The sequence below is a fragment of the Molossus molossus genome, unplaced genomic scaffold, assembly GCF_014108415.1.
Source record: "Molossus molossus isolate mMolMol1 unplaced genomic scaffold, mMolMol1.p scaffold_m16_p_6, whole genome shotgun sequence".
In the NCBI taxonomy this organism is placed as follows: Eukaryota; Metazoa; Chordata; class Mammalia; order Chiroptera; family Molossidae; genus Molossus; species Molossus molossus.
The window spans coordinates 60,265,591-60,293,013 of record NW_023425399.1 but is presented as its reverse complement, the minus strand read 5'-3'; the positions used below and the strand labels follow the sequence as shown (position 1 = coordinate 60,293,013).

Below are 27,423 nucleotides of genomic sequence, written 5' to 3'. Positions count from 1 at the left end.
GTTCCCCTCAGGTTTGATTTGTAGCTTCTGTTTTCATTGAACATGGCCTTCCTTCCCCTCCCCAATCCCACCAATCTGTGTCACTGCAGTGAAATTTCCCTGGGTAGGAGCCCCCTTATTCATCCAGTCAGTGATTTATTGATTCGTTATAAACTTATAGATGGTGGAGCAGCACACTTTGCCCCCAGTTGTCCAGCATGACTGCAGAGGCACACATGTAACCGGTAGGCCACGGCTTTCTGAGTCTAGCTTTAAGAAGCTGCAGGCGGACAAGTGGCCACCTCTTCTGATCTGCATTAGCCCAAGACTTAGGAGGCCCCAGGCCACAGAGTGGCAAGAAAACCATTTTTCAATAATATTTAGTCTCTGCTAGCCTCAGGCATTTGAATCAGAGCTACTTTGAGCCTTTTATATTCAGGCAGAAAAACTACTGCAAAGTGTGTCCTGTCTAAAAATGATTCTCTGGACTTTCACTATGCTTGGGTAACAGTCTCCTTTCATATATTCTTTTTGTTGTTTTATTGCTGGTTTATTACACTGTACAGACCACAAAATGTAATATTATTTTATATAACTACTAAAGAAAAATCCTTGTAGATTTCTGTGCCTTGATTATGGCTATACCTGTAAAAGCAATGTGTTTTTATTGTGAACAGCTAAGGGTCAACATTACTTGCACTTGCTCTAAGAAAGGGAATGAATAGTATCTGTAGAATGTAGGACATTTTATCAGGGTGGTACTTTGAAAAATACTCCTTGCTTTAAAAATAAATTATATACACATATATATTACACACATCAATTTTCCACATCTTACAAATGATGCTGCACTAACAGCACACGCTTCTTTCAGGGGACACAGGGAACCAGGGATGTTTTCTCTCCAGTTAATGTTTCTGGGCCATTCCTCCTGTCAGAGCCTTTGAACCACTCGACCACCAGCTTCATTGTGAACACATAGGAAGAAAAAGACAAAAGGGTATCAACATTTGTGTCTGCTTAGAAGAATCCAAGTATGGCATTCTTTATCTTTTGAAGAAGAAACATTATAAATCTTTTATTTGAAATACTAAGTCAAAATATGTGGCTATTTCTCAAACTTGAAAGATTTGCAAATGCATCCTCAAAAGTTATGGCACAGTATATCTAGAAAGCAAGGATCAATGTAGCAGGGACGTTTTATATTCTACCCACAGCCACAGCTTTGGGGGTAGTTTCCTTAGGTCAAAAATAATCTGTAATGATGTCCGAAGTTATAGTTCAACAATACAAACTCAGAGAAGTGACAGCCTACCCTGTATCACTTCATTCATTTCTTTTGTCTTCTAGTCTTTGTTAGGTATTTTAAAGTTTACTATATAATTAGCATTTTTATAATCCTTTATAAACCTATCCAGTTTTAAATTCTATTATTTTAACATGAAAGGATGACAACTTTATAGACAATCGGTGCAACAAGCATTTTATTTCATTATCACCAAATTCCTCCTCCTTTCATCCTTAACTGTTTGATAAAACTCTCAGTTGAACTGAAACATAAAAAGAGAACTTATTTTTTGTTTTCTTTGCACTTTCAAAGTAAAACGTGAAGAAAGACCGAAGATACACCCCCCCCCACATATAGTTACATGCATTATAACTCAACAACTCCCCTGTAATTAAACTTCCTATTTAAATGTTTGATTGAAGGAAGAACTAGACTCTTAGACAAAATACACATACAAAAATACATTTTATCTGGCTTAATATTACCAAGGTACTTATTTTTAAATACCAAAAGCCACTTCCTCTTCCATTTCTCAAGTTTATTTTGAATACTGATGAGCATTAAATTCAGATTTAACAATTCAATCTGCTGGAGAGAAAATTACACTTATCTAAAAATCTGATTCCATTAATGTAGCACAGAAGTACAAAAGTCTGTGTAAACTCATAGCATCTGTACATTGATTTTCATCGTACAGCTTTATAATACATAGGACCCTGAGAACAACTTCACAGGACAGCAGCAAACCCAACATGCAGTTTGCATACACCTAACCCCATGGGGGCTCCAGTGCTGCTGGCTCCATCTATTTTTTTTTTAATCCTCACCCAAGGATATTCTTCCATTTATCTTTAGACAGAGTGTGTCTGTGTGGGGGGGAGGGGGACGACACATGATTGGCTGCCTCCTGCACAACCCTGACCAGGACAAACCGCAACCAAGGTACGTGCCCTTGACCCAAATCAAACTGGAGAGTCTTCGGTCCGCGGGCCAACGTTCTAACTGCTGAGCCAAACCGGCCAGGGAGACTGCTGGCTAATCTTGGGGAAGGAAGGACTGTCCAGTGCATGCAAGTGATGACATTAGTAGCCTTTACATATTGTACAGATGCAGTCTTTGATTACACATACATTTGATAAAATGAGAAAACGACTTGTTGTAGAGTACATGTTCCATTTTCATAGCATGAGAATAGTACAATCAACTATTTATTCTGCAGTAATTTGCATCAATGATTTAGAATTTCTGTGATGTGCATAAAGACCATCTACTTGCGTCTTATCTCACATGAGCACTGCCTGAAGTTCAGTTTCTTTGGCTTTGATATTTATTACTAAATGCAAAAAGTCTCCTGCTCTTTACCTTGTCTTAAATTTTCTGAGCAACTTCCAACCAAAAGGAGAAGGTGAGGCTAGAAGTCCAAAGTGAACTAATATGCGGACCACAAGGAACCCAGCTGCTCCACAGTAGGTGATCAGAACCGTGTCCTCACAGGGAAGGTAGCACTTGGCCAGGGCATAGTCCATGGGCGTCATGCTGCCCTGGAAAGGAAACAAGAGTGTTCTGCAGTGAGAGCGCTACGCACAGCTCCAACACCACACTCAGACAGAAACAGAGGAAAGGCAGCTTTCTTGGCTTACTTCGGTGAGGCAGGGAAGTGGCTCTCCTCACCTGGGACTTAGGGAGGCATACCTTCAGCCCACACAAGCAGTAGTGAGAGGGGAAGTCAGGGGTTGCTCTAAAATACAGCGGGCATACCTGAGATACTCAGAGGCATGGAGATTTAGAGCATGGGTCATGAAGGAACAGCAAGCAGTGCAGGGCTGTTTTTCACACCACTTGATGCTAAGATAAGCAGTCTGTCTCCTAGATATACATGTGCTAGAGGCATCTCAATGGGCTTTGTTTTGGGTGGATATTTTTGCTATGTGGAATGACAGTGGGGAGTGTTTCCACTTATTACCTTGAATTTGACAACATGAAATTTTTCCCATCTTTTTATGAAGTAGAAGTACCACACAAAAGCATTATGAACTGAATGCTGCAACCCAAGGGCAAAGAAAGGAGCTGAAAACACATCAGGAGGCACTGACTGAAACAACATCCTTAATCACCTTGTATGAGCTGTGGCATTTTTCTGTCAGCACATGGAAACTAGGACAAGACGGCTGCATACAGCTAAAAGCAACGCTCCTGTTTCCTTCAAAGATTAGACAGGGCATCTAATATAGAGGACACTGCCATCTCTGAAGGATTAACACTCCCCTCACCCCTCCGGAATAGTGCCAGGAAGATATTTAGATGGGACAATGCATCAAACTAGGTGTGCGTGTGGGGAGTAGGGAGTCATTTATGGCTTTTGTATATTTTTACAGATTGCAGCAATTAATAGTTGATTACTATGTTGATTTAAACACTTATGAAAGCTTTGAGACAAAAATAAATGTTCACTTACCATGATGAAACTGGGGTTGTTTCTGTTCCTCCAACTGAAGGACGGCACGCTGAGCTCGGGGATGCCGGCCCCGTGGAGCACCTCGCAGGCGCTGTGCGTGTGGCCGCTCAGGACCAGGCGCGGCCGGAGCCACCACAGCAGCTGCAGCACCGGGGACAGCAACAGGCAGTCAGCGCTTGCGCAGAGCCCTGCGGCGGGCCGGGCCGCCGCTGCTCTCTAAGTCCAAGATGAAATCCCTACTTCTAGGACTCCTGTCATTTTTCCTTAAAATCCTCTGGTTTGTTTACACTCTATCAAAAGTAAGGTCAGCTCTTAGAATATGTTCTTCTCATCCCAGATGCCATTAGTTTTATAAACATTTAATAAATTTACCTCGTAAATATGATTATATTTTATTATAAGTAACATATATGATACATATTTAAGGGAGAGCATTTTAAGTCCCTAAAAATTTAACTCCAAGTTCCATTTACATTTCTAAATACATCTAAGTTGGTGGAAATCTTTTGAATAAAGAATAGGTGAGAATGGTATTAACTGGATATTAGGAAATAGAAATGGATTTACTGGGGATGGGGTGGGTGGGGGAAGGAACTAAACCATGGCACGAAAATCTAAAATACTGTCCAAACCCTGTCCTCTGTCCTTCCTCGGTGGAAACTACAAAAGGCATCTGTCTCGGTGAGAATCCCAGGTGCTGCCAAACCTTTTGTGAGGCTTCCCGAGAAAGTGCGTCATATCTCTCCCTAAAGGGGATACCCCTTTCTTCTGGAGGTGCGGCGTCGTCCCCCGAACAGTTAGCGTCACTCCTCCGGTAAAGCGGGAAATGCTGCTCAGGATTTAGAGAGGAGTCAGATGTGACTTCATGAGACCCCAGGTGTTTCTGCCAAACACATGGAGTGGCTTTCTCCCCACCTCACCTGCAGAAGGACTGGGGCCGAGGCCGGCAGCGGCTGCCCATCCTCGCAGCGGCGGGAGTGCTGTTCCTGCTGGTCAGAAATCAGTCCGTTGACCCAGCACACCCAGTGTTCAGTGCGTGGCAGGAAGGGAAGAAGGAGCTGAGAAACTGACAGAGTGCTCCAACTCACTGTGCACTTAGAACGTGCCAGAACAGAAGGCACCTGTGCTATTCGGAGGATCGCCTACCTTTAGGGAGCAATTGAGTTTGTGAGAAATTTCGATGAGTTCAGCTTCTGCTTCAGAGCAAATGTTACAGCCATCCCCTTCCAATGCGATGCTATTGACCATCACAAAACTGAGGCAGAGGGGAGCAAGCAGAGAGTCAGAGGGCTTTCCACGTATTCTTGCAATACTTTCCCATGAAATGAAAGCTAGGCATCCACAAAGTGAAGAAACTCCCAGAATAGCTTTAAATCTCAATTGGACTAACCTGTGTGTTTAGGCAGAATTTAATATTAAGAAAGCAAAATAGCTTTATTGGGAGTGGAGTCCAAGACATGGTAAAAGGACTTGTAACCAAGAACTTGTGAGAAATCCAAGAGTACAGAAGCTCTGAGGACAGACTACCGCTAAGCTCAGCATCGAACCATGTGTCCTTGGACAAGTTACTCAGCCTCTTTGTGCCTTATCTCCAAAATGGGGATATAAATAGTACACCCATGCCACCAGCTCATTCTGAGAATTAAATGAAATGATACAACAGAATAGGACCTGACACTAGAAAGTAAATACTAGATGTTATTATTACCTAAAGTGAACTGTGGCAATGTCCAGTAATGTCCATGTACTCAGCAAACAGACAGGGTGGGGGTTGGGGTGCTGGTTAGAGTGGACTGGTATGGATAATCCCAAATGAAGTCAATTACGTTTCTCCTCTGCAACGTCTTTAGTTATATTTTCTATAAACTCCCATTAAATATGGTTTTATTTCCTACACACATATCAACTGGAAATGAAGAAGATATGTGTCATAAAGATTGCTTGAAATGTAAAGAATTTGAGAGATGAGGAACTGACTAATCAAATGATCTGAAATATGATCAGTATATTTAATTATAATTTCTTAAACTCTATGCCTGGAGGGAGAAAACTCAGACTGTTTCAAGTCTCCATTCTGACTCAGGAGAGAAAGCTACTAGAGACTCTGCCCTACAGGCAAAGGGAGGGAATGAACGAGCATTTGTGGAGAACCCACTGAACCCTGGTCTCTGGGAGCTTCACACAGACCATATCATTTGATGGGCCCAGTGAGCTACTCTGGCCAAAGCCAACAGAGTACTGGATACCACAGGAAGGATATGATCCAAATAGGGAAAACTTCCTCTCCCACCCTTTCTCTGTCCTCTAGGTCCACAGCTAGAATAATAATGTATGCAGCATCTGATCCACTATGCTGCAAATGCACACAGAGACCAGAGGGTTCGGAGAAGGGCACAAAGATTGCCCTGCAGAGGGGGAGCTGGCTGCTGGTCAGACTAAAGGTATAGGAAGCTTGGATCTAAAAATCAAGGCTGATGGGAGTGAGGGTAGGCACAGACCTACAGAGCACAGTGAGCACACTTGTCATCAAATCCTATGACACCACAACCATAGGAACATCTTCTATAAAGGGAAATAAATACATTTTAAACAAATAAAAAATACTTCTTTACAAAGTGGACTGGTGAAATTTATATCACCCAGAGCCCATGCTGACAGAAAGAATAAAACTCCCTTGATGGCTGGGCAAAGTCACAGACTGACCAATTCACTGTGGGTTGTTAGAGAAAACTAGGGTGGTGACTCCGATGTAGGGACCATCAATAAGGACAGCCTGAGGCACCTTCATCAGAGACTGTAAACCAGGCCCGAAAGACCATAAGTCTGACCCAGCTTGGCAGCCACCTTTGAAAATTAAATTTCCAAGAACTAAAGGACATGAGAATTCACAAATAATACTTACTTAATTCCTTTCCATGAAAACAGCCTTTCGGGGTTGAAAATTTTCTCAAATCGTTTTATTCTGTATGTGCTCATCCTACATTCAGTTGTAAAAAAACATTTTTCAGAACAAGCCATTTTATGTTTTTGAGGATATGTTTATCATTTTTTAGAGGGAGAGGAAGGGAGCTAAAGAGAGAACCAGAGAGAGAGAGAAACATCCATATGAGAGAGAAACATCAATCGGTTGACTCCCGTACACTCCCCAAGCGGGGATCGAACCTACAACTTAGGTATGTGCCCTGACTGGAAATCGAACGTGCAACCTTTGGTGTAGAGAACGATGCTCCAATCAAATAAGCCACCTGGCCAGAGCCAGAACAAGCCATTTTAAAACCTCTTAAGAGTTATCATGAACACACACAAAAATTACCTTTCAGGATTTGAGCCCCAGACGAGCATTGTTAGTTTAGAGTTTCAGCTGGCCTCAGGTTATCAAGCTGCAATTTTCTGACTAACCATGAGGCCTATGGCAAGTGACTTAATTCCCAGGGCCTTAGTTTCCTCACTGGTACAATGGGTAAAATAACAGGACCATGGTAAAGATTAAAAAGTTACAGTATGGAAGTAAAGTGCTTAATGCAGGCTGGCACATAATAAGTACTATGCAAATATTAGCTATTAGATTCTAAATCATCTTGTTTTCTGATTCCTAAAGAAAACTGGCTATTAAAAGTAAATTTTAGCCCAACCAGTGTGGCTCAGTGGATTGAGTGTCGTCCCATGGACTGATAGGTCCTGGTTCCATTCCTGGTCAGGACACATGCCCAGGTTGCAGACTTGATCCCCAGGGGGGTGGTGTGTAAGGAGGCAGCCGATTGATGTTTCTCTCTCACGTCAATGTTTCTCTATCTCTCTCCCTTCCCCTCTCTCTAAAAAAAATCAATAAAAACATTTTTTTTAAAAAAGGTAAGTTTCACGTTATAGTCACCCAAAGACACACAAATCATTCATTTAAGATCTGTTGAAGGTGTACCATGCATCAAGGCAAAAACCCTTGCCCTTGTGGAGCTTACATTCCAGAGCTTACATCTTATACAGATTTCCTCCACACAACCCAGATAAGGCTTCCACCTAAATTGTAGCAGGCTCAAAATTACAGTTAGCAAGAGTACTCATGTTGCAATACTTTAGTGAACTACTTACTGGTAGTGGAAGCCAATGTCATGGTTGCCAACAACTACCTTCAGCTGCACATGAGGCGGGTGTCTGAACATTTTCTGAAACCTCTCCACATCATCTGCCCAGGCCTGTGGGATAAAATGGTCACTGCTGAGACCCAGAGAACCTTCTCTTCCTGTGGCTCCTATTCTGATGGTGAGAAGTTAATGCCCCTGTCCAAATCAGATGTTCATAAAGCTAATGTGGAACTTAAAATTTCTTTTTCCACAACTAACTTAATATTTTAATTATTTAATTGATGCCCAGGCAGAGCTCTCGAGCCCCAGTAAGGGCAGAGGAACCTCACACTAGGCTCCTTGGGCTCCCTCTGCACCTCTTCCTCAGACAGAAAATAAGAGGATAGCAGCAAGTAACTTGTGTAGCACAGTTCTCATAATCTAGTGGTTAAATAAGAATGTAAAGTCAGCCCTGGCCGGTTTGGTGCAGCGGTTGGAGCGTCGACCTGCGGTACTGAGAGACCCGGGTTCGGTTCCCGCTAAAGGCATGTACCTTGGTTGCAGTTTGTCCCCGGCCCTGGTTGGTCGTGCAGGTGGCAGCCACTCGATGTGTCCCTTCACATCGATGTTTCTCTCTCTCTCTCTTCCTCTCTCTCCCTCCCGCTCTATCTGAACAAAAAATGGAAAAATGTCCTCGGGTGAGGATAAAAAAAAAAATAAATAAAAAAAAAAAAAAGAATGTAAAGTCAAATTACATTTCAATGTGTGTTCTGTAATTTTGGTGACAATTGACACAGCATCCATCTTGCCATTTTTTCCCTTTTTCAAGAGGTTCGTGGGAACGTGCATTCCAACAAAGTGACATCTGGCTAACTGACATATTTCCTACATAGACAAATGTAAGATTAGTCAACCTAACTCAAGATTGGCATTAGACACAGATCCTAATTATCTTCAAGACAGACTATACATGTTTAATATTAACTTCCAACCCTAGCTGATATTGCTTCATGCATCTTCTGGGCTGCCCGTGTGGACCCTGAAAGCAGGATTAGGGTGCCAGGATCGCAAGGCCTACCTGTGGGGAGCTCCACTTTCCTTCATCGAAAATGTCTCCCAAAATGAAGACGACTTCTGGCCGCAACAACCACAGAGCCGTCTGGAAGGCTCTCTCCATCTGCCATTCCCTAGAGTCCAACAGGAAACAAGCATCAGTGTTTCTTGGGTGGAGCCTACATCTGTCTCACGGGCCATTTAGAAGGTGACTAAATGGTCCATTCTCCTATGGCCCCACCCTTGCATGTGCATCCACTGCTGGGAAGAGCCAAAGACGAAGCCATATCTGATTAAATGTGAGTAAAGGCCCAAAGAAGAGTCAGGCTACCCCTCACACACATCTCAAAGGCTGACTTCCCCTGTATGGTACCCTGAGATCAAGCCCCCCACTGTACCCCTAAGCCCCACTCAGTCATGAGAGCCTCAGGGGTCTGAGAGCTTAATGCAGCTTCCAAAGCTGCCCAAGGTAGACTGATTCTGCACCACACTGAGGAGATGATGCATCTGGCTCAACTTTCACTTCTTCTGGAAGGGACTCAACTTCTTACTTTCAGAATTGGGGAGAGAAAATGTGAGAAACACACTAGCCAATAACAAAACTGTAAATCTTATAGACTTCAGACACACAAGTAATCACTCTTTAGGCCCTAAGTTTAGGGGAAACAAGTGAATGTAAAGAGCCTGGGATCTGGAACCTGATAGGCAATGGCTGAACATCCCAGCTCTACCCACTTGACCAGCTGAGAAGTTTTGAGAATGTTGCCTACTCTCTCTGATTCCTAGTTTCTTCATTGGTAAATGAAGATAATGAAAACCTATTTTCACGGGATAGTTATAGGACTAAGTGAGAAAGTATTTGTGAAGTACTGGCACACAGAAGGTGTTCAAAAATGTCACTGCTTTCTCAACCCTGCCTCCTCCCTAACCAACTCTGATCTGTGTCATTTTCCTAAGGATCCCAATTCTTCCCTCCTTTTTAAGGCATGTTCCTGGCTGCTTATGCCCTGCAAAGAGGAGTGTGCTGTCCTGGGCATATAAATAGGTGTCAGTAACTTTTGGTCAGAGGAGACTTTTCAGGCCCCGTGTAAACCACTATCATGGTACAGCTTCATTCAAGACACCTCTCAAAATACATTTCTCAGCTTTTGTGTTTTGTTTTTTTTTGGCGGGCAAAAGTTTTATTGAAGCGTTCCCGGGCAAGGTTCACTGGTCCACATGGCGGGGGCCAGGGAAGTCACCCATTTCTCAGCTTTTCTTGACTTAATGTTATTTGCCCTGGAGAAAAAAGCATCTAGAAATAGGTGCGGCAATAGAACGAAGAAGACTACTTGAGGGACTGATCATAAACCAAGCACAATTTGTAAGACCCAAATAAAGCCAAAGGAGCTCAGTCTCACCCTGACCTTCTTTCTCTATGTCATGCCTCTTCTGGTTTAAAGCTACAAATTAAAAAGTATAGTACCACCTCCAAATGCCCTTCTTTTGTTTTGTCTTCTTCACTCACCCCTGGGGATATCACACATCTTCCTCCCAACATAAGGGTCATTTATATCCAAAGCACTATGAGGACACTGCTACTCGAAAGAATAGTCACCTCGTCAGAGAGGCACAAATGAAGCCACGGCAAGGAAAAGGGGTCACAGTGCAGGTCATCAGGGGCAAGAAGGGAGCTTTGCTGACCAGTGAACAAAAGTCCTCATCAATCACCTTTTGTCGGGGCATTGTTCACAATAGCCAAGAGGTGGAAGCAACCCAAGAGTCCATTGACAGATGAATGGATAAACAAAGTGTGGTCTAAACATACAATGGAATATTATTCAGCCTCAAAAAGGAAGGAAATTTGACACATGCTATAATATAGATGAACCTTGAAGACATTATGCTAAATGAAAATCACAAATGGAAAATTACAATTACACTTATGTAAAAATGTTTTAAGCCCAGGCCAGGTGGTTCAGTTGGTTGGAGTGTCATCTCATACATCAAATACATCAAAAGGTTGTGAGTTTGATTCCTGGTCAGGGCACATACCTAGAGTTTGCAGGTTCAATCCCTGGTTAGGGTACGTACAGGAAGCAACTGGTTAATTGATGTTTCTCTCTCACATAGATGTTTCTCTCTCTCCCTCTCTTTAGAACTCAATAGAAATAAATTGTTGGGTGAGGATTATAAAAAATGTTTAAGATGGTAACTCTTATGTCATGTGTGTTTCCCCACAATTAAAATTTTTAAAAGCTTTCTGTGGCAAAACAGACAGACTACACTGCATAGGTCTAACTTGAACTGACAGGAGCTGATCTTCTTCCCAGGGAGACAGCCACAGAGCTGCTCTGCTCCTCCCCTTGCCCCAGTGGACTAAACGAAGTGAGCTCAAAATTACACTCCAGTAACTGAGAGGAGTCTGCTGGCCCAGGGGTAAGGGAACCTAACCTTCACTGTCCACAGCCACATGCTGGACTTTGCTGTGGGCATTTTCTTCCAACAGCCTGTGGAGTTCCTCATATGTATATATTTTTTTCTTTTTTTCTTTATTAAGAGAGGTTTAGAGAGAGAGGAAGGGAGCGGGAGAGAGAGAGAGAAACATCGATAGGCTGCCACCTGCATGCCCCTGCCCCGCACTGGGGATCGGGCCCACAACCTGGGCATGTGCCCTGACCAGGAATCAAACTGGTGACCCCTTGGAGCATGGATTGACGCTCAACCACTGAGCCACACCAGCCGGGCTGGAATTCCTCACATTAACCCAGTTACAAACAAGGAAGCAGAGACAGGCTCAGAGGGCCCAAGTAACTTGTCCAAAGCCATAAGACTCACACCCAGACCTGCCTTTCAAATTCTGGGTCCCTGTATATAATAGATACTCAGTAGACAGTAAGTTCAAGGAAAAGTCAAATCCCCCATGTTTTCCTTTGAGAGGAAAATAATTAATGAGTACCCTGAAGCCATCAAGCCTGGCCTACGGGGAGAGGACTACACCTTTTAGCGCACAGAATTTCAGAAAGATTCCTGATTTTAGCTCCTACCTTCGTAATTTGTCCAGCCAGTGGCCTCTTACTTCCCCAAGCAAGTGGGTATCAGCCAAAAACATGGCTTTCAGGACGGGTTCCAGAGTCTCTCGTTCACTGTCATGGGCTGGAGTTTTTATCTCCGGCCAGTTACACCAGACGATCACTAAGTAATAGATTAAAAATTCACAAAATAGAAGAACAGCAATGACAAAAGCTGTGAGTTTCAACAGCAAGAAACTCCTCCTCAACAGATGAAAATTCAGCCTTCTGAACCCAAATCTGATAGTGGCCATTTTTCCTGCCCAGGAGCTGTCAGCAACGGAGAGTCAGCTCCACCGAGAATTCACCAGGAGGAAACTGTAGAATCTTGGGCAAGAGGCAGATGGTGTCCAGGTCTTAGCCATGTACCTACAGGAAAAAGGGAAAGGACTGGGTTATGCTTCTCCATTAACAGCTAAGGAGTTGCAGAATTCTATCTACATCCCAACTGAACAAATTGTCCTCCACTCTCACAAGGACAATGTCTGATTACTGGTAACAACCAGGTGAGCCAGAATAATACTATTAGAATTTTTGCCCACTAAGATGATAAATGTGAATCACCATGGAAATCATTAAACAAAAATCTATCAGATGGATGCTTTAGGTAGCAGACATAATTGGGAAAGTCAACAAACGTTATTTAAGTATAATTTGACTCCTAAAGGAGTCACCCCTCCAGGACCTTAAAAATCAATAGGTCATAAGCCCTCTGTAATGTATTGGTGTGAATTCATTATTTTTCTACACTCTTCTCCATGAGAGAAGTGACTATCCACACACAGGGTGCCTCAGAGATCCACGCAATGCACTCCACTAGGCTCTGGGCTCAGAGCACAGGTCGGACAGAGCCACCATCTCCGAGTACTGCATCAGATTATATATATTTTTGCAATATGGACTTTTCACCTACACATTAGCCTTAAAACTCCGGATAGCCTCCTGTAATAAGACATTTATGTGCAATGGTTTTGTATAGGAACCTTTAAAATGTTTGTGGATTTCTCTGAATCATAGATGAATTTTGCATCCTATAAAGAGAGCATCTATTTTTGACACTCCTGAAGAGAAAGGTTTATAAAAGGATGGCCTGAGATAGGATATAAGAGGAGGCATTCTGCCCTGGCCGGTTTGGCTCAGCGGTTAGAGTGTCGGCCTGCGGTCCAGAGAGACCCAGGTTCGGTTCCCGCTAAGGGCACGTACCTCGGTTGCAGTTTGTCCCTGGCCCTGGTCGGTCATGCGGGTGGCAGCCACTCGATGTATTCCTTTCACGTCGATGTTTCTCTCTCTCTCTCTGTTCCTCTCTCTCCCTCCCACTCTATCTGAACAAAAAATGGAAAAATGTCCTCGGGTGAGGATAAAAATAAAAAAAAGAGGAGGCATTCTACCTAAGATTCCTCAACTTATGCTCAAGACAACAATCTTAAAATGGACGGTGACCTGGAGACTACAGAGCACTTAGCTCCGGGAGCAGCATCAGAAGTCCTGCTGGGCACGGGGGCTGTGCACTCTGACCACAGGCCCCAACTGAGCCATAAATGAAGAAAATTCTTTTCTGCAAAGATGAATCTAGGAATCTTCCTATGGTTGATAGGCAAGGAATTAGTCAGAAACACTCATTTCTTTCTGTAGCATCTAATCTTTATCATCCCTTTGTCTGTGCTCACGTGGCATTACACACAGTGAGCACTGTACCTGACTGAAGAGGGAACAGTCCGCAAGGCTAGGTTGTAAACATGCCTCAGAGAGGTCAGAGCAGCCAGGCCTGGAAGCCAGATCAACTGATCTGACTGGAATTCCAGTCAGAAAATCCACAATATCTTTATCAACCAGTAGAGGTCATTAGTGACAAGGTGTCGTACTTCCTCCCCAGAGCTCATCCCACCTCTGTTTTCTCTAAGGTGGAACCACTCATGCCACATAAGTAGAGTCACCACATACTTTATCTTCCAACTGGGGACACCTTGGAGAGTAAAAAGTGGCACTAATGATAAAAAAAAAACAGGGCCATGGTGTGAACTGGGATGGTTCCAGGCAGCCCAGGATGTGTGGGTAACTCCACCCAGTGAGGATAGAGCTTAATGATGCAGATGAGGAGAAAGTCACCCATCTACCCACAAACTTTAGGATGATTGAACAAATGCTCACCGGTGTGTCTAAGGGCATGGATTCTCTCTCTATTTGGTGGATATTCATAAATGAGATTCTAAGGAATAATAAATATATTCCTTAATATTATCTAATTCCGTTTGTTTTTATTCAATCAAATATATGAAAAGCATTTGATCTTACTAATTTCATTTTCTTTCGAAAGGTAAAAACTCCCAAATCCTAAAAGCTACGGCCAAAAGAGCAGTTGAAACTTCCTAAAACTTTAATGTTTGCTCAGACTACAGAGGGCAAGTTGAAAGGGAAAAAAAACAACCTTCTGGGGTTGGGTTTAGAATTCTCTCAGCATGCAAACTTGGCTCTTTAGAGGCTCAGCATTTCCCAAAATGAAAACCAGAATGACGGCTTTATACCTGCTCCTCTGTGGCCAAGGCCCCAGTCTGAGAGAACTGTGTTTCAGTTGTGATAACAGATCAGGAAGGAGAGGTGAGTGGTCTGGAAACAAGACGATGCTGCCCTTGCTTTGCAGCCCACAGTGGGATTCAGGGACATGAGGGGCCACAAAACTGCAATCCTCCAGCTTCCCTGGACCAAAAGTGCTGGACGGATGCCACAAAGAGGCAAGCTGGGTGTGCACTCACCGGCCACACAGCTCTCCTGATGACTCCCAGGTACATTTGCTCCTGCTGAGCCTCCGCGGCTGGGCCCTCTGCCTCAGGCTGGCTGCTGCCGGGGTGACTAATCTGTCAGCCAACTAAGGAGGGCTTATGGAAAGAAACCAAAGGTTAGGAGAGTCCTGGCCCCTTCCTCAAGCTCCTACATTTTCTTTCCACAGAGAAATAAAAAATATCCAAGGGGAAAGGAAAGAGATAGAGAGAGCAAGCAAGCTACCTGGTACTGTTCCTTATTCTCTTAAGAAAACCCTGATACCATGTGAATCATCTATCCGGTATAATGTGGTTATCTTCAAAAAGCAGACCTCGCCATCAGTGAAAAACGTATTTGTCAATTTCTGGTACCAAATCATTAAACAGAATTTATTTTGTTCAAATCTTGGAAGACTACTTTTGTTCCTCTATCTAAAACTCATCAAACTAGTATTCCCAATATTATATTCAATGTGATTGCCAAAGCATAGATCCCCTTTTACCTTCTGACACAAAGACAGAGTAGTTTTTAGGGCTGGTGAGGGTGGGGGAATGAGTCCATTCTCTCCCTAGAAATGGCACAGCAAGGCCACCATGCCAGGCACCATTCAGAGTCACGCATCGGTAATGAGCTATCACTCCTACCTCATAGCTGCTTCCGGATGGGTATCAAGTGACCTCCTTGCACTCATAATACTTGAACCAAGCCTCAAACCAGCCTCAAGGACAGAACTGCTTCCGCATCTTCTGACACAGCTGAAGGGAACCTACTAACCACCATCAGTTAGGAGCGTGAACAACATCTGCCCCTTTCTTGGCAGGAAAGAGGAAAACCTAAGAGCTCTATGGGGAATTACCAGCCACTTGTTCCTCTTCCAGCATTTTATCTGGTGTCATGAATACCCACCAGCAGAGAGAGCATCTATGTGGAATTGGAAAGAACCCAACCTGTAGCTCTGCTCTGTGACCTTGGGCCAAACCATGGACCCTTGCTGAGTCTCAAAAATGAGGATCACAGTACCTACTTCTGCTGATGTTGTGGAGTTTGATAAAAGTGATGTTCATAAAAGTGTTTTAAAAAGTAAGTTTTTCTATGAGATTAGATTACAGAATAAACCTTACAATCTGAAAAAGTCCAACAGGCTCAATGCAATAATTCAAATAGCTATAATCAGGTTAGGGAAAATGAAGGCCATCAGAGAACAAAGACCAATTACTGGAGGACATCTTGAAGCTGTGGCCATCTTGGACTGAACCTATTTTCTCCACTCATTTACTGAGTTGCATTTTCTAATGCTGTACATCTAATGCTTCACAAAGGGAAGTCCTCACACCTTTTCTTCACTAAAAATAAACCTTAAGTTTCATCGCAATCATAATAAATAGGACATGGTTTGAAATCCCCACAACTATACATAACTAACTGCTACTACTATCCTTTCCATGCCCAGGCTCTTACAAGCTACAGGAGAGAAAATGTGTTCTGTCCTAGACTAAATAAAGGAGCGTTTTTCATCAGAGCAGTATGGACACCACACCCAGGCCCAGTGCAACCATTTCCTCCTGTCTTGTCAATAAATTCAGGGGGGAAATGTGTTGATCCATCTTCTATCACTAGACTGTAAAGCCAGGAAATAGAAAGTCTGGATAAAAACTGTATTCTGTATGTTGCTTTCTTGTTAGTAATGAATAGTTTTGTCCATATTAGAAGCTTTCCTTTGCATTAGCAGGTTTAAGTTCAAAAAGTTAAATTAGTACCCTGGCCAGTGTGGCTTAGTTGGTTGAGCATCGTCCCAGCACCAAAAGATCACTGGTTCGATTTCCAGTCAAGGCACATGCCCAGGTTGTGGGTTCAATCCCCAGTAGGGGCATGCAGGAGGCAGTTGATAGAAGTTTCTCTCTCACATAGATGTCTCTCTCTAAAATCAATAAAAACATACATATTTTAAAAAAGCAAAATTACTCAAATGTTATTGGTTTCACTCTCAAAGTTCAATTTGTCTATTTTAGTAAACTCATCAAATGATAACCAAGCAGGAAAACTATACAGGCCTCCCAACCACAGTTCAGCCTGGCCTAAAATCAAAAGGCAGATGCATGCTTCTCAGGACCCCTCCTGACTTGTCTGTAAGAAAACTAGATTCAATATTAAAGGTCCTGAAAGTCCTGGTAAGAACTAAAGTACTGAATCTGTGGTGTTTTGATTTCTACATATACATGTTCTAATTCCTAACATCATAGATGATGACTCTAAAAAAACAGCTTAATAATACCTACTATCCCAGAATTTTCCCGGAAGCTAAAATTGACCCATCCCTGGTTTATGAAATTAGTTTGTGACCAGAATTTTAAAAAATAAAATAGAATAAGACAGAATAGAAAATTCTAACCTATACTACACATAGTAAAGACAAGGCATAGCAAAATTTACTTCACAAAACATTTGTTTCCATCTTTATGTACATGTATCTGTGTGTACTGGAATGTGTGTTTCTCCTGCACCGCTGTAAGTTCCCGAAGACAGGGCCCTTGTCTTGTTTATCTTCATGTCCCCTCTTCTCTCATGGTGCCTGCAAACAGTAGTGCTCAATAGATGTCTATGGTGTCAATGGCTTACATTTAGTCTGACTTTCCCAAATATTTTAGAATGTTTGATCCTTTAAATGCTTAACAGTCAACATCATAGAAACAGGAGGAAAATATATAGAAGTCGTTCCTGTATCCTTTGATCAAAGGGTCAGGCAGAAATTTAAAGACCGGCAAACAGGTACACAGAACACGTCTCGCCAGCCCTGTGTTGGACTCTGACAGAGGAAACACTTGAGTAGCTCTCTGGTGAAGAGGGAAGTAATGACAAGCTTCCCTGAGCTTCTTTGGAGAAACCAGCTTTCCTCTAAAAGGGAAGTACAAAGAAACGTGTAGTAGCTCTTGAACCCTAGGCTGCACAACCCAGACAACTGGAGAAGTCTGTATCCCAGCTGTGTTATTTTCAGTGTGTAATCTCAAGCAAGTGACTTAAAAAAAAAGAGGGGGCAAAGACAGGACAGGATGGTTATTAACAACAACAACAACAACAACAAAACAGAAAATAATAAGCATTAGCAAAAATGTGGAGAAACTGGATTCCATGCATGGCTGTTGGGAGTGTAAAATGGTGCAGTCACTGGAGAAAACAGATAGTCCCTCAAAAAATTAAAAATAGAATCACCATGTGATCCAGCAATTTCACTTCCAGATATATATTCAGTGGAAATCAAACAGATATCTGTATACTCATAGCAGCATTATATTCTCATTGTCGTCCAATAGCTAAAAGGTGAGGAAAAGCCAAATGTCTGTCAATGGCACCTATAAACAATGGACTATTATTCTGCCCTTTAGAAAGGAAAAAAATCAGACACATGCTACAACATAGATGAACCTTGAGGGTATATGAAATAGCCTGTCACAAAAAGACAAACACTATATGATTCCATTTATGAAGTACCTTGTGTAGTCAAATTCATAGAAACAGCAAGTGAAATGGTGATTGCCAGGGGCTGAAGAAGGGAAAATAAGGATTGTTTCAGTTGTACAGAGTTCAGTTTTGCAAGACAAAAAAGCTGTAGAGATTGTTGGACGACAATGCGAATATACTCAACACTACTGAACTAGACACTTAAAAGTGGATACGATGGTCCAAGACAATGAGAGGACAAGCCGAGACTAGGAGAAAATATTTGCAAAAGACACATCTAATAAATGCCTGTGTTATCCAACATATACAAAGAAATCTTAAAATTCAATAAGAAAATAACACAATTAAAAATGGGCAACAGCCCTGGTAGGTTTGGCTCAGCAGTTAGAGTGTCGGCCTGCGGTCCAGAGAGACCCAGGTTCGGTTCCTGCTAAGGGCATGTACCTCAGTTGCAGTTTGTCCCCAGCCCTGGTTGGGTCATGCGGGTGGCAGCCACTCCATGTGCACCTTTCACATTGATGTTTCTCTGTTTCTCTCTCTCTCTCTCTCTCTCTCTCTCTCTCTCTCTCTCTCTCTTTCTCTCTCTCTCTTTTTCTCCTTCTCTCTCCCTCCCACTCTATCTGAACAAAAAATGGAAAAATGTCCTCGGGTGAGGATTAAAAAAAAAAAAGGGCAACAGTAAGAGAATAAATCTTAAATGTTATCATCACATCACATCTATGTGAGATGATGGATGTGTCAATTAACTTGATTGTGGTCATCATTTCACAATCTCAAATCATCACATTGTTATGTTTTAGATAAATGCAATTTTATTTGTCAATTATACCTCAATGGGTAAACAAGAAAAAATAAAAAATAAACTAAAAATGGGCCAAAAACCTTAAAAGACACCTTACCAAAGAAGTATACTGTCAATAAGTATATGAAAAGATGCTCCACATTATATGTCATCAGGGAATGCAAATTAAAATGAGGTGTCACGCCCTGGGCAGTGTTGCGCAGTGGTTACAGCATCGGTCCATGCACCCCAGGGTCATGGGTTTGATTCCTTGGCTGCAAGTTCAATCCCTGCCCTGGATGGAGAGCATACTGGAGGCAATCAGTCAATGTGTCTCTCTCTCATCGATTTTTTTCTTCTTTCTCTCTCTCCCCCCTCTCTCCCTACCTTCCACTCTCTCTAAAATCAATGGAAAAAAGATCCTTGGGTAAAGATGTAAATAATAATAATATAAATAAATAAAATGAGATGTCACTACACACCTATTAGAATGGCCCAAATCCAGAAGACTGGCAACTTCAACTCATTCATTGTTGGTGGGAATGCAAATGGCACAGCCACTTTGGAACACAATTTGGTAGTTTCTTTTAAATTAAACATTCTCTTACTTTATCATCCAGCAATTGTGCTGCTTGATATTTACCCAAATGAGTTTAAAGCTTATGTCCACATAAAACCTGCACACAGATACTTATAGCAGGTTTATTCATAATTGCCAAAACTTGGAAGCAAGATGTCTTTGGCAGGTAAATGGATAAATAAACTACGTTACATCCAGACAATGATCTATTATTCAGTGCTAAAAAGTAATGAGCTAACAAGTCATGAAAACAAAACAAAAAAAACATGGAAGGATCTTAAGTGAAAGAAGCCAAGGTGAAAAGCCTACAATACTGTATGATTCCTCCTATATGACATTCTGAAAAAGGCAAAACTATGAAGACAGTGAAAAGATCAGTGTTACCAGGGATTGGGGACAGGGGTAGGAGTTTGAGGGGGAAGGGGGAGGGATGAACAGGTAGAATGCAGAGTATTTTTAGAACACTGTAACAGTGCATATACATTGTTATAATAGTCATTATGCACTGTTAAAACCTATAGAATGTACATCAAGAGGGACCTAATGTAAACTATGGACTCTGGGTGATTATAATGTGTCCATATAGATTCATCAATTGTAACAAATGTATCGCTCTAGTGGAGGATGTTGATGATGGGGGAGGTTGTGCCGTGTAGACACAGGGAGTATATAGGAATTCTGAACTTTCTGCTCAACTTTTCTGTGAATCTAAAACTGCTCTAAAAATAGTCATTTAAAATTGGCAAGGTGGTGAGTTTTATGTGTATTTATCATAATTATTTTTTTTAATTTAAAGTAATAAAATTCTAATATGTGCTACAGCGTGGATGAACCTTTAGGACATTATGCAAATTGCAATACGCCAGTCATAGGATGACAAGTACTATGATTCCACTTATTGAGGAAGCTAGAGTAGTCGAATTCCTAGAGGCAAAAGTAGAATAGTGGGTGCCAGTGGCTGGGAGAGGAGGGATGGGGAGTTATTATTTAATGGATATGAAGTTTCAATTTGGGTGGATGAAAAAGTTCTGGAAATGGATACTGGTTGATGGTTGTAAAACAATGTGAATGTATTTAATGCCACTAAACTGTACACATAAAAATGCTCTTTCTCACATTGACATTTCTCTTTCTCTCTTCCTCCTTCCCTTCCACTCTCTCTAAAAGTCAATGGAAAAAATATCTTCAAGTGAGGATTAAAAAAAAATAGTTTTATGTTATGTAGGTTTTGCCACAATTTAAAAAAAAATAAACACAAACACACAGAGAGAGCCCTACAAGCTAACAATATCCTGTAACAGGGGCTTTCTTTCAGAATTAAATTCACCATGTATATATGTATGTGTGTGTGCGTGTGTGTGTGTGTGTGTGTATAAATTCTCAAAGTGTTTAGAGCTTGGGTTTAGGGGAATATCACTGAGTCACCTTCTCAAGTTGGCTTGTGCTCCCCCAAATCAGAGCACCTTTACCTGGAATGAAACCGAAAATGTGATTTTTGTTGCTGAATAAGCTTTCATTTAATTAACTGTTATTAAAGCAGAGCCCTGGCCAGGTGGCTCAGTTAGTTGGAGCATCATCCTATACACCAAAACACTGAATTTGATTCTGTCAGGGCACTGTCAGGGCACATACTTAGGTTGTGGGTTCAATCCTGGTCAGAGCTCAAACAGGAGGCAACTGATCAATGTTTCTCTCTCACATGGATGTTTCTCTCTCCCCCTCTCTCCCTTCCTCTCTCTAAACATATCCTCAAGTAAGGATTTTTTTTTTAAAAAGTGGAAAATACATCATTTCTTAGAAGGTACATGGCTGCTGCTCTGTGGCACACAGTGAACTTAACCAACATTGAAAGTTAAAAGAAGAGCTGAGAACCACATAGCTAAAGAAAAATTACTAATATTATGCTATTAATAGTTCACAAAAAAAAGAATGGGTCTTTTAAATTACAGAATATACACACACACGATATGTATACACACACACACACACACACACACACAGGACAGGGCAAAAGTAGGTTTATAGTTGTCCATATGGAAAATACTATAATTAATAAATAATAATAAAAGAATAAAGTGTTTTGCATACTCACGACTGTAAACCTACTTTCACTCCACCCTGTAATTATAAGACGCATGTACAGCATTGTTTTATACAGCCCAACACAGAATAGTAGCTACAATCCATAATAAAAGAGCAAAATATTTTATCCACTGACTGATTTTTAACTTCAAAGTTGTTGACTATCTAAATTCCCTTCCCCACAAAAGCATTAAAAAAAGGTTTAGCCCTGGCTGGTGTGGCTCAGTTGGTTGAGCTTCCTCCAGTACATAGAGAAGTTGCTGGTTTGAGTCTGATCAGGGCACATGCCTGGGTTGTGGGCTCTATCTCCAGTAAGGGGTGTGCAGGAGCAGCCATAGATGTTTCTCTCTCTCCCTCTCCCTTCCTCTCTCTCTCAAAAAAAATCAATAAAAACATATTTTTAAAACATGTTTACTATGCACTGACCTATTAATTTTTTCTCTTACTCCTTATCTTAAATAAAATATTACCACAATGTCATCAATGGCTATCTATGGTTAAAATTTCCATCTTAAATGGTATTTTAAAACAGGTGTTTTTCCAATGTACATTAGTAAACTAGGAAGTGAGAAAACCTTATGATTTAATAACATGAGCCTACTTAAGTAATAGTGATTTTCCAGCAAATAAAGAACTAAACTCCAAAATACTGTTGTTTTCAATAGGTTAACTTGCAATCTTTTTTTTTTTTTTTAAGAAAGGCAGACTGCCAAGTGCGGCGCCTCATTTGGATGTGTCTGGAGTCTCTGAAACTTGACTACCCTACGTTCTCCTACAAATGGACCCTGAGAGCTTGTTTGGAGGTTCTAGCAGAGGAGCGCAGCTACTTGTATACCCTAGACTGAAGGCTCAGTCCTCTCCTCTGAGGGGAAAGTCGTCCTCTTCCACCCAGCGCACAGCTTGGGGAAGGGACGCACAGGGATCTGTGAGGGAGGAGGGGTACACCCGCCAAACCAGCCAGATCAGCCTAATCAACCCTGGCAATCAATGGGGTGAGAGATGTCGCACCCAGATGGTCACAGCCTTAACTTGCAATCTTAAAAGGGCAGGGAGGTTCCAGTTTGCAGTAACAAGAAATAACAATGAACACAGAAGCATAAATATTATAACACGGCTACAAGTATACATGTAAAATCATACTTGCGCTGGGCGCTCGGCACGACACAAGGGCCATCGGAAAGCAGAGCACCCCTAGCCTGGTCCCATTATTTCACCAGTCCTCTGAGCCCGGGCCCAACATCCTCACAGCTTCCTGTTTCCGCAGCGTGGCCACGTGTCAAGGTCGCCCTGGAACCCCGCCTCGGCGACCTCAGTCCGGAAGAAAAACCTGGAGTCGTCCAGGTGAGGCAGGCCTCGCCCCGCCAGAGCCCTGGTTCTGGGACGCGGGCTCCCGGAGCCTGCTAGCTGTGCAGACAGAGCCGGCTGGCCTGCGACCCCAGGAGGAGAACCACAGTCGGGGCTCCTATGGCAACTCCAACAACGGGTCCAAAGAAAAGCCAACACACACATGTGGCTACATCTTCTTCATCAACTTGGTCCTTTCTGCCATCCTGAAATGTCTTCTAGACTTTACCTGCTTGTGTCCTGCATACATACTGTCGCTCATCGGAACCCCTGGGAAGTCGCTGCAATCGGGCGTAGGCCCCAGAAAATCGAAAGTAGCGCACGGAAGAGAAGTCACTTGGGCACCGAAAGGCCGTTAGGGTGCAAGTTGCCTCGGGCCAGAGCGGGGAACAGGGAGCTCGGGGCTCCCACGCGCTCGGTCCCCCCGCGCGCTCGGTCCCCTGGCCTCCTCGCAAGGCCTGAGTGGTCGTTTCTTTAATGCAGGACCTGGGCTCAGGCCGGAGAGGTGGGCTTCCCGCAGTCAGCGCGCTCCGCCCAGCCGATCGGTGCGCTCCGCCCAGCCGAGCCGCGCTCACTGCGCTCCACGCAGAGCCCCAGGGGGCGGCGCAGGGTCCAAAGACCCGCGTGGGGGGCACAAGGCTCATCTGGCACAGTGTGAGGGTCGACTGGGAAGAGGCCAGTTCTCGGGAGCAAGCTGCTCTGGCCTCATTGTTGCGTTGTCCCTGTGATTGATTGCTCCCTCTGCCTTCTGCCCACTAGACCGTGGTCCTGGAGGACTGACATTGTGTCTTTCATCTTCGTCTTCACAGCCTGGCAAAGTGCCTTCAAGAAAAGTGTGATGAATAAATGAGACAGCCAGAGTGACTATTTGTTATGGATTTTCTTTATTTTTCCTTTAACTCATTATTAATGTTATAACAGTATAGCATATACCAATCTACTTTTTCAAAGTTCTTTCATATCCATTATCCCAAATAATCCTCAAAATAAGCCTGTAAATCAGCAGGAAGTGAACTAAAGATCAGAGCAATAATTCAGAGAGTCTTCCAACCAACCAATTCTGGCATGTCTTTGCAAATTTTGAGTATAGTTAATGTACTGAGACGTAATATGAGAAAATAATATAGAAAGCAACCAGCAAAAGCTTAGTATATGGTAAGTAGCAGTAAATGGTAATTACTTTATTAATTAGGAATATTGTAATATTTTCAAATATTTCCGGATGAACAATTTTAACATCACCAAAACTGGGACAATCAGACTCTATATGCACACTCATAGGTAATAGGAATTATGCAGCATCACTTCTAAAATATTCCCATGAACTAAAAAAGAAAAGATAAAAGAAACGTAAATCCAGTTAAGCCTATAATTTACTACAAGCTTAAGGGAGTGCGGGAACCGAATGAACATGTTATATTACACCACCAGGAAGCAATCAGCCAAATCCAGAATGTGGGAAATTCTACAGACCAAATGACCCAGTTCCTTTATTCAACAAATAAATAGCATCGGAAACAAAGGGCGGAGGTTGGGAGGGAGTAATAAAGCAGGTTTAAGAGACACATTAGTGAAATGCAGTTTGTGGACCTTGTTTGGGTTATAATGAAGACAAACCACCTTTTTTAAAAAGAAACATTTCTGAAAAACCTGGGAAACTTTGACATGGAATGAATACTAGATGACACTAGAGAATGATTGGTAATTTTATTATAATAATGCTATTGTGGTCATGGTTTCTTGGTTTGTTTGTTTGTTTTTTAAATATTAGAGAACTATACTAAAAGTATTTATAGGCAAATTATATGATTTCTGGACTTTCTTTTAATACTCCAGGGGAAAAAAAAAAAAAGTAGGGAAGTAAGAGAAGAAATAATATTGGGAAAATGTTAATAATGTATTCCCCCCCCCCTTTTTTTTTTTTTTTTGCTTCAGCTGAGCCGTGAACATTCCAGACCAAAGTGGAAGCTTCCAGTATGCCTGGAGACAGTGGTACATGTGAGAAGGGACTGGAAATGAGGTCAGGCCAAAGCAAGAGGCATCTTCACACTTATTCTAATGACATGGATTTTATCCATAAAGCAATGGGATGCCACTGGGGAATTTAAATTAGCCAGTGGCATGCTTAGCTCTCTTTTGACTGCAGTGTGGATAGGAACAGGTGAGGATTGGAGCCCAGTTAAGATATGTTGCAAGAATGCAGGGTTGGTGATGCCTGGATGAGAGCAGTGAGTGGGTCTGGGGAATCCAGAGAACTTGTTGAGGCTGTGGGTGTGAGTGAAAATTGGTACCACCACTTTGAAGGGAGATTTATCACTATCTATTAGAATAAAAAAAGGAATACAGTGATACCTCGGTTCTCGAACGCCTTGACTTTCGACCAAATCGGTATTCGACCAGGAGATTCGAGAAACTTTTGTCTCGGAATCCGAACAAATATTTGGAACTCGAACTTCCGAGATGAGCCGAGTTGAGCCGAATGGCGTTCATTCGGCCCAGCGCGCCTTGCTTGCGTCATCAGTGTGAGTGCAGAGAGAGAGTCACGCTTTGTGGAGAGAGTCACGCTTTACACTGAATTTAACCCTTAGACATACTGTACACTTTTATTTCTTGTTGAGACTTATGTTTTTCTACATATTATATACAAATTAGGCCAGTAAATAGGCATTTTTTGGGGCTTGGAACGAATTAATCCAGTTTCCATTATTTCCTATTGGGTTTCATTGCTTCAGTTCTCGAACAATTTGGTTCTCGACCGTCCTCCTGGAACGAATTATGTTCGAGAACCGAGGTATCACTGTCTGTGACTCAGAAGTGTCATTTATGGTTACCTAACCTAAGAAGAAAATTTGTTCAGCATTGTTAAGGATCAGGGGTAGGGGAGAGTGGGGAGGATGGTGGCAATGGGGGGAAAAAGGAGAGACATCTGTAATACTTTCAACAATGAAAAAAAATCAGACTAACATGTTCATCGATAAAGAACTAAATAAAGAATATGACAAAATGGTTCTGTCTCCAACACATTCTATTGTTACCAGCAATGTTGGCAGCAAAATTGAACCTCAGTTCTTGAGTTCAGCAAAGAACGAATTCAGAGCTGAGAAATCAAATTACAAGAGAACATTTATTTAGAAAGTTACAGAGTAGTAAAACAAGTCAGCTGAGCACCGTAGGCTCAGGAAACAAGTTACAGACAGAAGAAAGGTTCCCTTGGAGCTTAGGAGGGAGAACGGCAAAGATAACACACCTTCAGGGAAGAAGAGGGGGAAGGGGAAGGCATGGGAGTGCTTCCAGGGTGGAGAACATACCAAAATGTTGGTACTGTTGAAGCAAAAAGTTGGTTGGCAGAATAATGCCCCCCCCAAAGATGTCCACATCCTAATCTTAAATGGCAAAAGAGACTTTGCACATGAGATTAAGGTTCAGGACCTTGAGATGAGGAGATTATTATGAATTATCCCAGTGGATTCAATTTAATCATTTGTGTTATTAAAAGTTGAGAAAATTTCCCAGTCATACAGAGTTAGAGGGAAAGTGTCTTAGTTTGTTCAGTCTCTTATAACAAAACACTACAGACTAGGGGGCTTATAAACACCCGACACTTCTCAAAGTTGTGGAAGATGGAAGTCCAAGATCAGAGTGCCAGCATGGTTGCATCCTGGTGAGAGCCCTCCTCCTAGTCCATAGCCAGGGCCTTCTCACTGTGTCCTTACATAGTTGAAGGGAGAGGGACCTCTGTGGGGTTTCTCTTTTTTTTTAATCCTCACCTGAGGGGATATCTTTACATTTATCTTCAGCAGAGTGGGAGGGAGATGATAGATAAATATAGATATAGATATAGATATAGATATAGATATAGATATAGATATAGATATAGATATAGATATAGATATAGATATAGATATAGATGATATAGATAAAGATATAGATGCTATAGATATAGATAGATGATAGATATAGATGATAGATGATATGGATATGGATATGGATATGGATACGGATACGGATATGGATATAGATAGATATATAGAGAGAACCAGAGAGAGAAAGAGAGAAACATCGATGTGAGAGAGACACATTGATTGGTTGCCACCCTCACAACCCCAACCGGGTATGGGGACGAACCACAACCAAGGCACGTGCCTTTGGCCGGAATCAAACCCGGGACTTCCTGGTCCACAGGCTGACTCTCTAACCACTGAGCCAAAATGGCCAGGGCTGTGGGATTTCTTTTATAAGAATGAAATCCATTCATGAGGGTTTCACTCTTACAATTTAAGCACCTCCCAAAGGTCCCACCTCCAAATACCATAAGTTCCAGCATTAGGATTTCAACATATGAATTTTGGAAGAACATAAATATTCAGTCCACAGAGATGCAATCTGATAGGACTACACTGTTGCTGACTTTGAAGATGAAGAAGGAGAGCACAAGCTAAAGAATGTGGCAAGCAGACCCTAGCAGTCAAGGAAATGGATTCTCATAGAGCCACCTTGATTTTAGCCCAGTGAGACTCAAATCAGATGACTGACCTACAGA

General features: G+C 42.3%; 1 protein-coding gene across 5 annotated transcripts; it reads right to left on the bottom strand.

The window, feature by feature from the left end:
* Positions 1–593: 593 nt before the first annotated feature.
* On the bottom strand, positions 594–23,348 carry MPPE1 (metallophosphoesterase 1). 5 transcript variants are annotated; one of them, XM_036244313.1, is made up of 12 exons: positions 22,680–23,348; positions 14,634–14,756; positions 11,860–12,252; positions 8,859–8,967; positions 7,809–7,912; positions 6,625–6,699; positions 4,869–4,977; positions 4,643–4,711; positions 4,429–4,551; positions 3,723–3,863; positions 2,630–2,808; positions 594–942 (listed from the first exon to the last, which is right to left on the bottom strand). In XM_036244313.1, the coding sequence occupies exons 3-12, from the start codon at positions 12,135–12,137 to the stop codon at positions 888–890; spliced, it is 1,242 nt and encodes a 413-aa protein (XP_036100206.1). In that variant the 5' UTR covers positions 12,138–12,252; positions 14,634–14,756; positions 22,680–23,348; the 3' UTR covers positions 594–887. The 5 variants fall into 5 exon arrangements, with proteins under 5 accessions (XP_036100206.1, XP_036100207.1, XP_036100208.1 ...); XM_036244314.1 differs by having other exon boundaries at positions 4,643–4,708; XM_036244315.1 differs by lacking the exon at positions 4,643–4,711.
* Positions 23,349–27,423: the final 4,075 nt, after the last annotated feature.

What these genes read in the sequence shown, in the direction of transcription:
- MPPE1 (XM_036244313.1), bottom strand. Translation starts at nt 12,137, where the DNA reads ATGGCCACTATCAGATTTGGGTTCAGAAGGCTGAATTTTCATCTGTTG. An exon ending in GAAAGTGGAGCTCCCCACAG is followed by an intron (nt 7,913 to 8,858) that starts GTAGGCCTTGCG and finishes TTTATCCCACAG; the next exon opens with GCCTGGGCAGATGATGTGGA. An exon ending in ACAACCCCAGTTTCATCATG is followed by an intron (nt 2,809 to 3,722) that starts GTAAGTGAACAT and finishes TTTCCTTTCCAG; the next exon opens with GGCAGCATGACGCCCATGGA.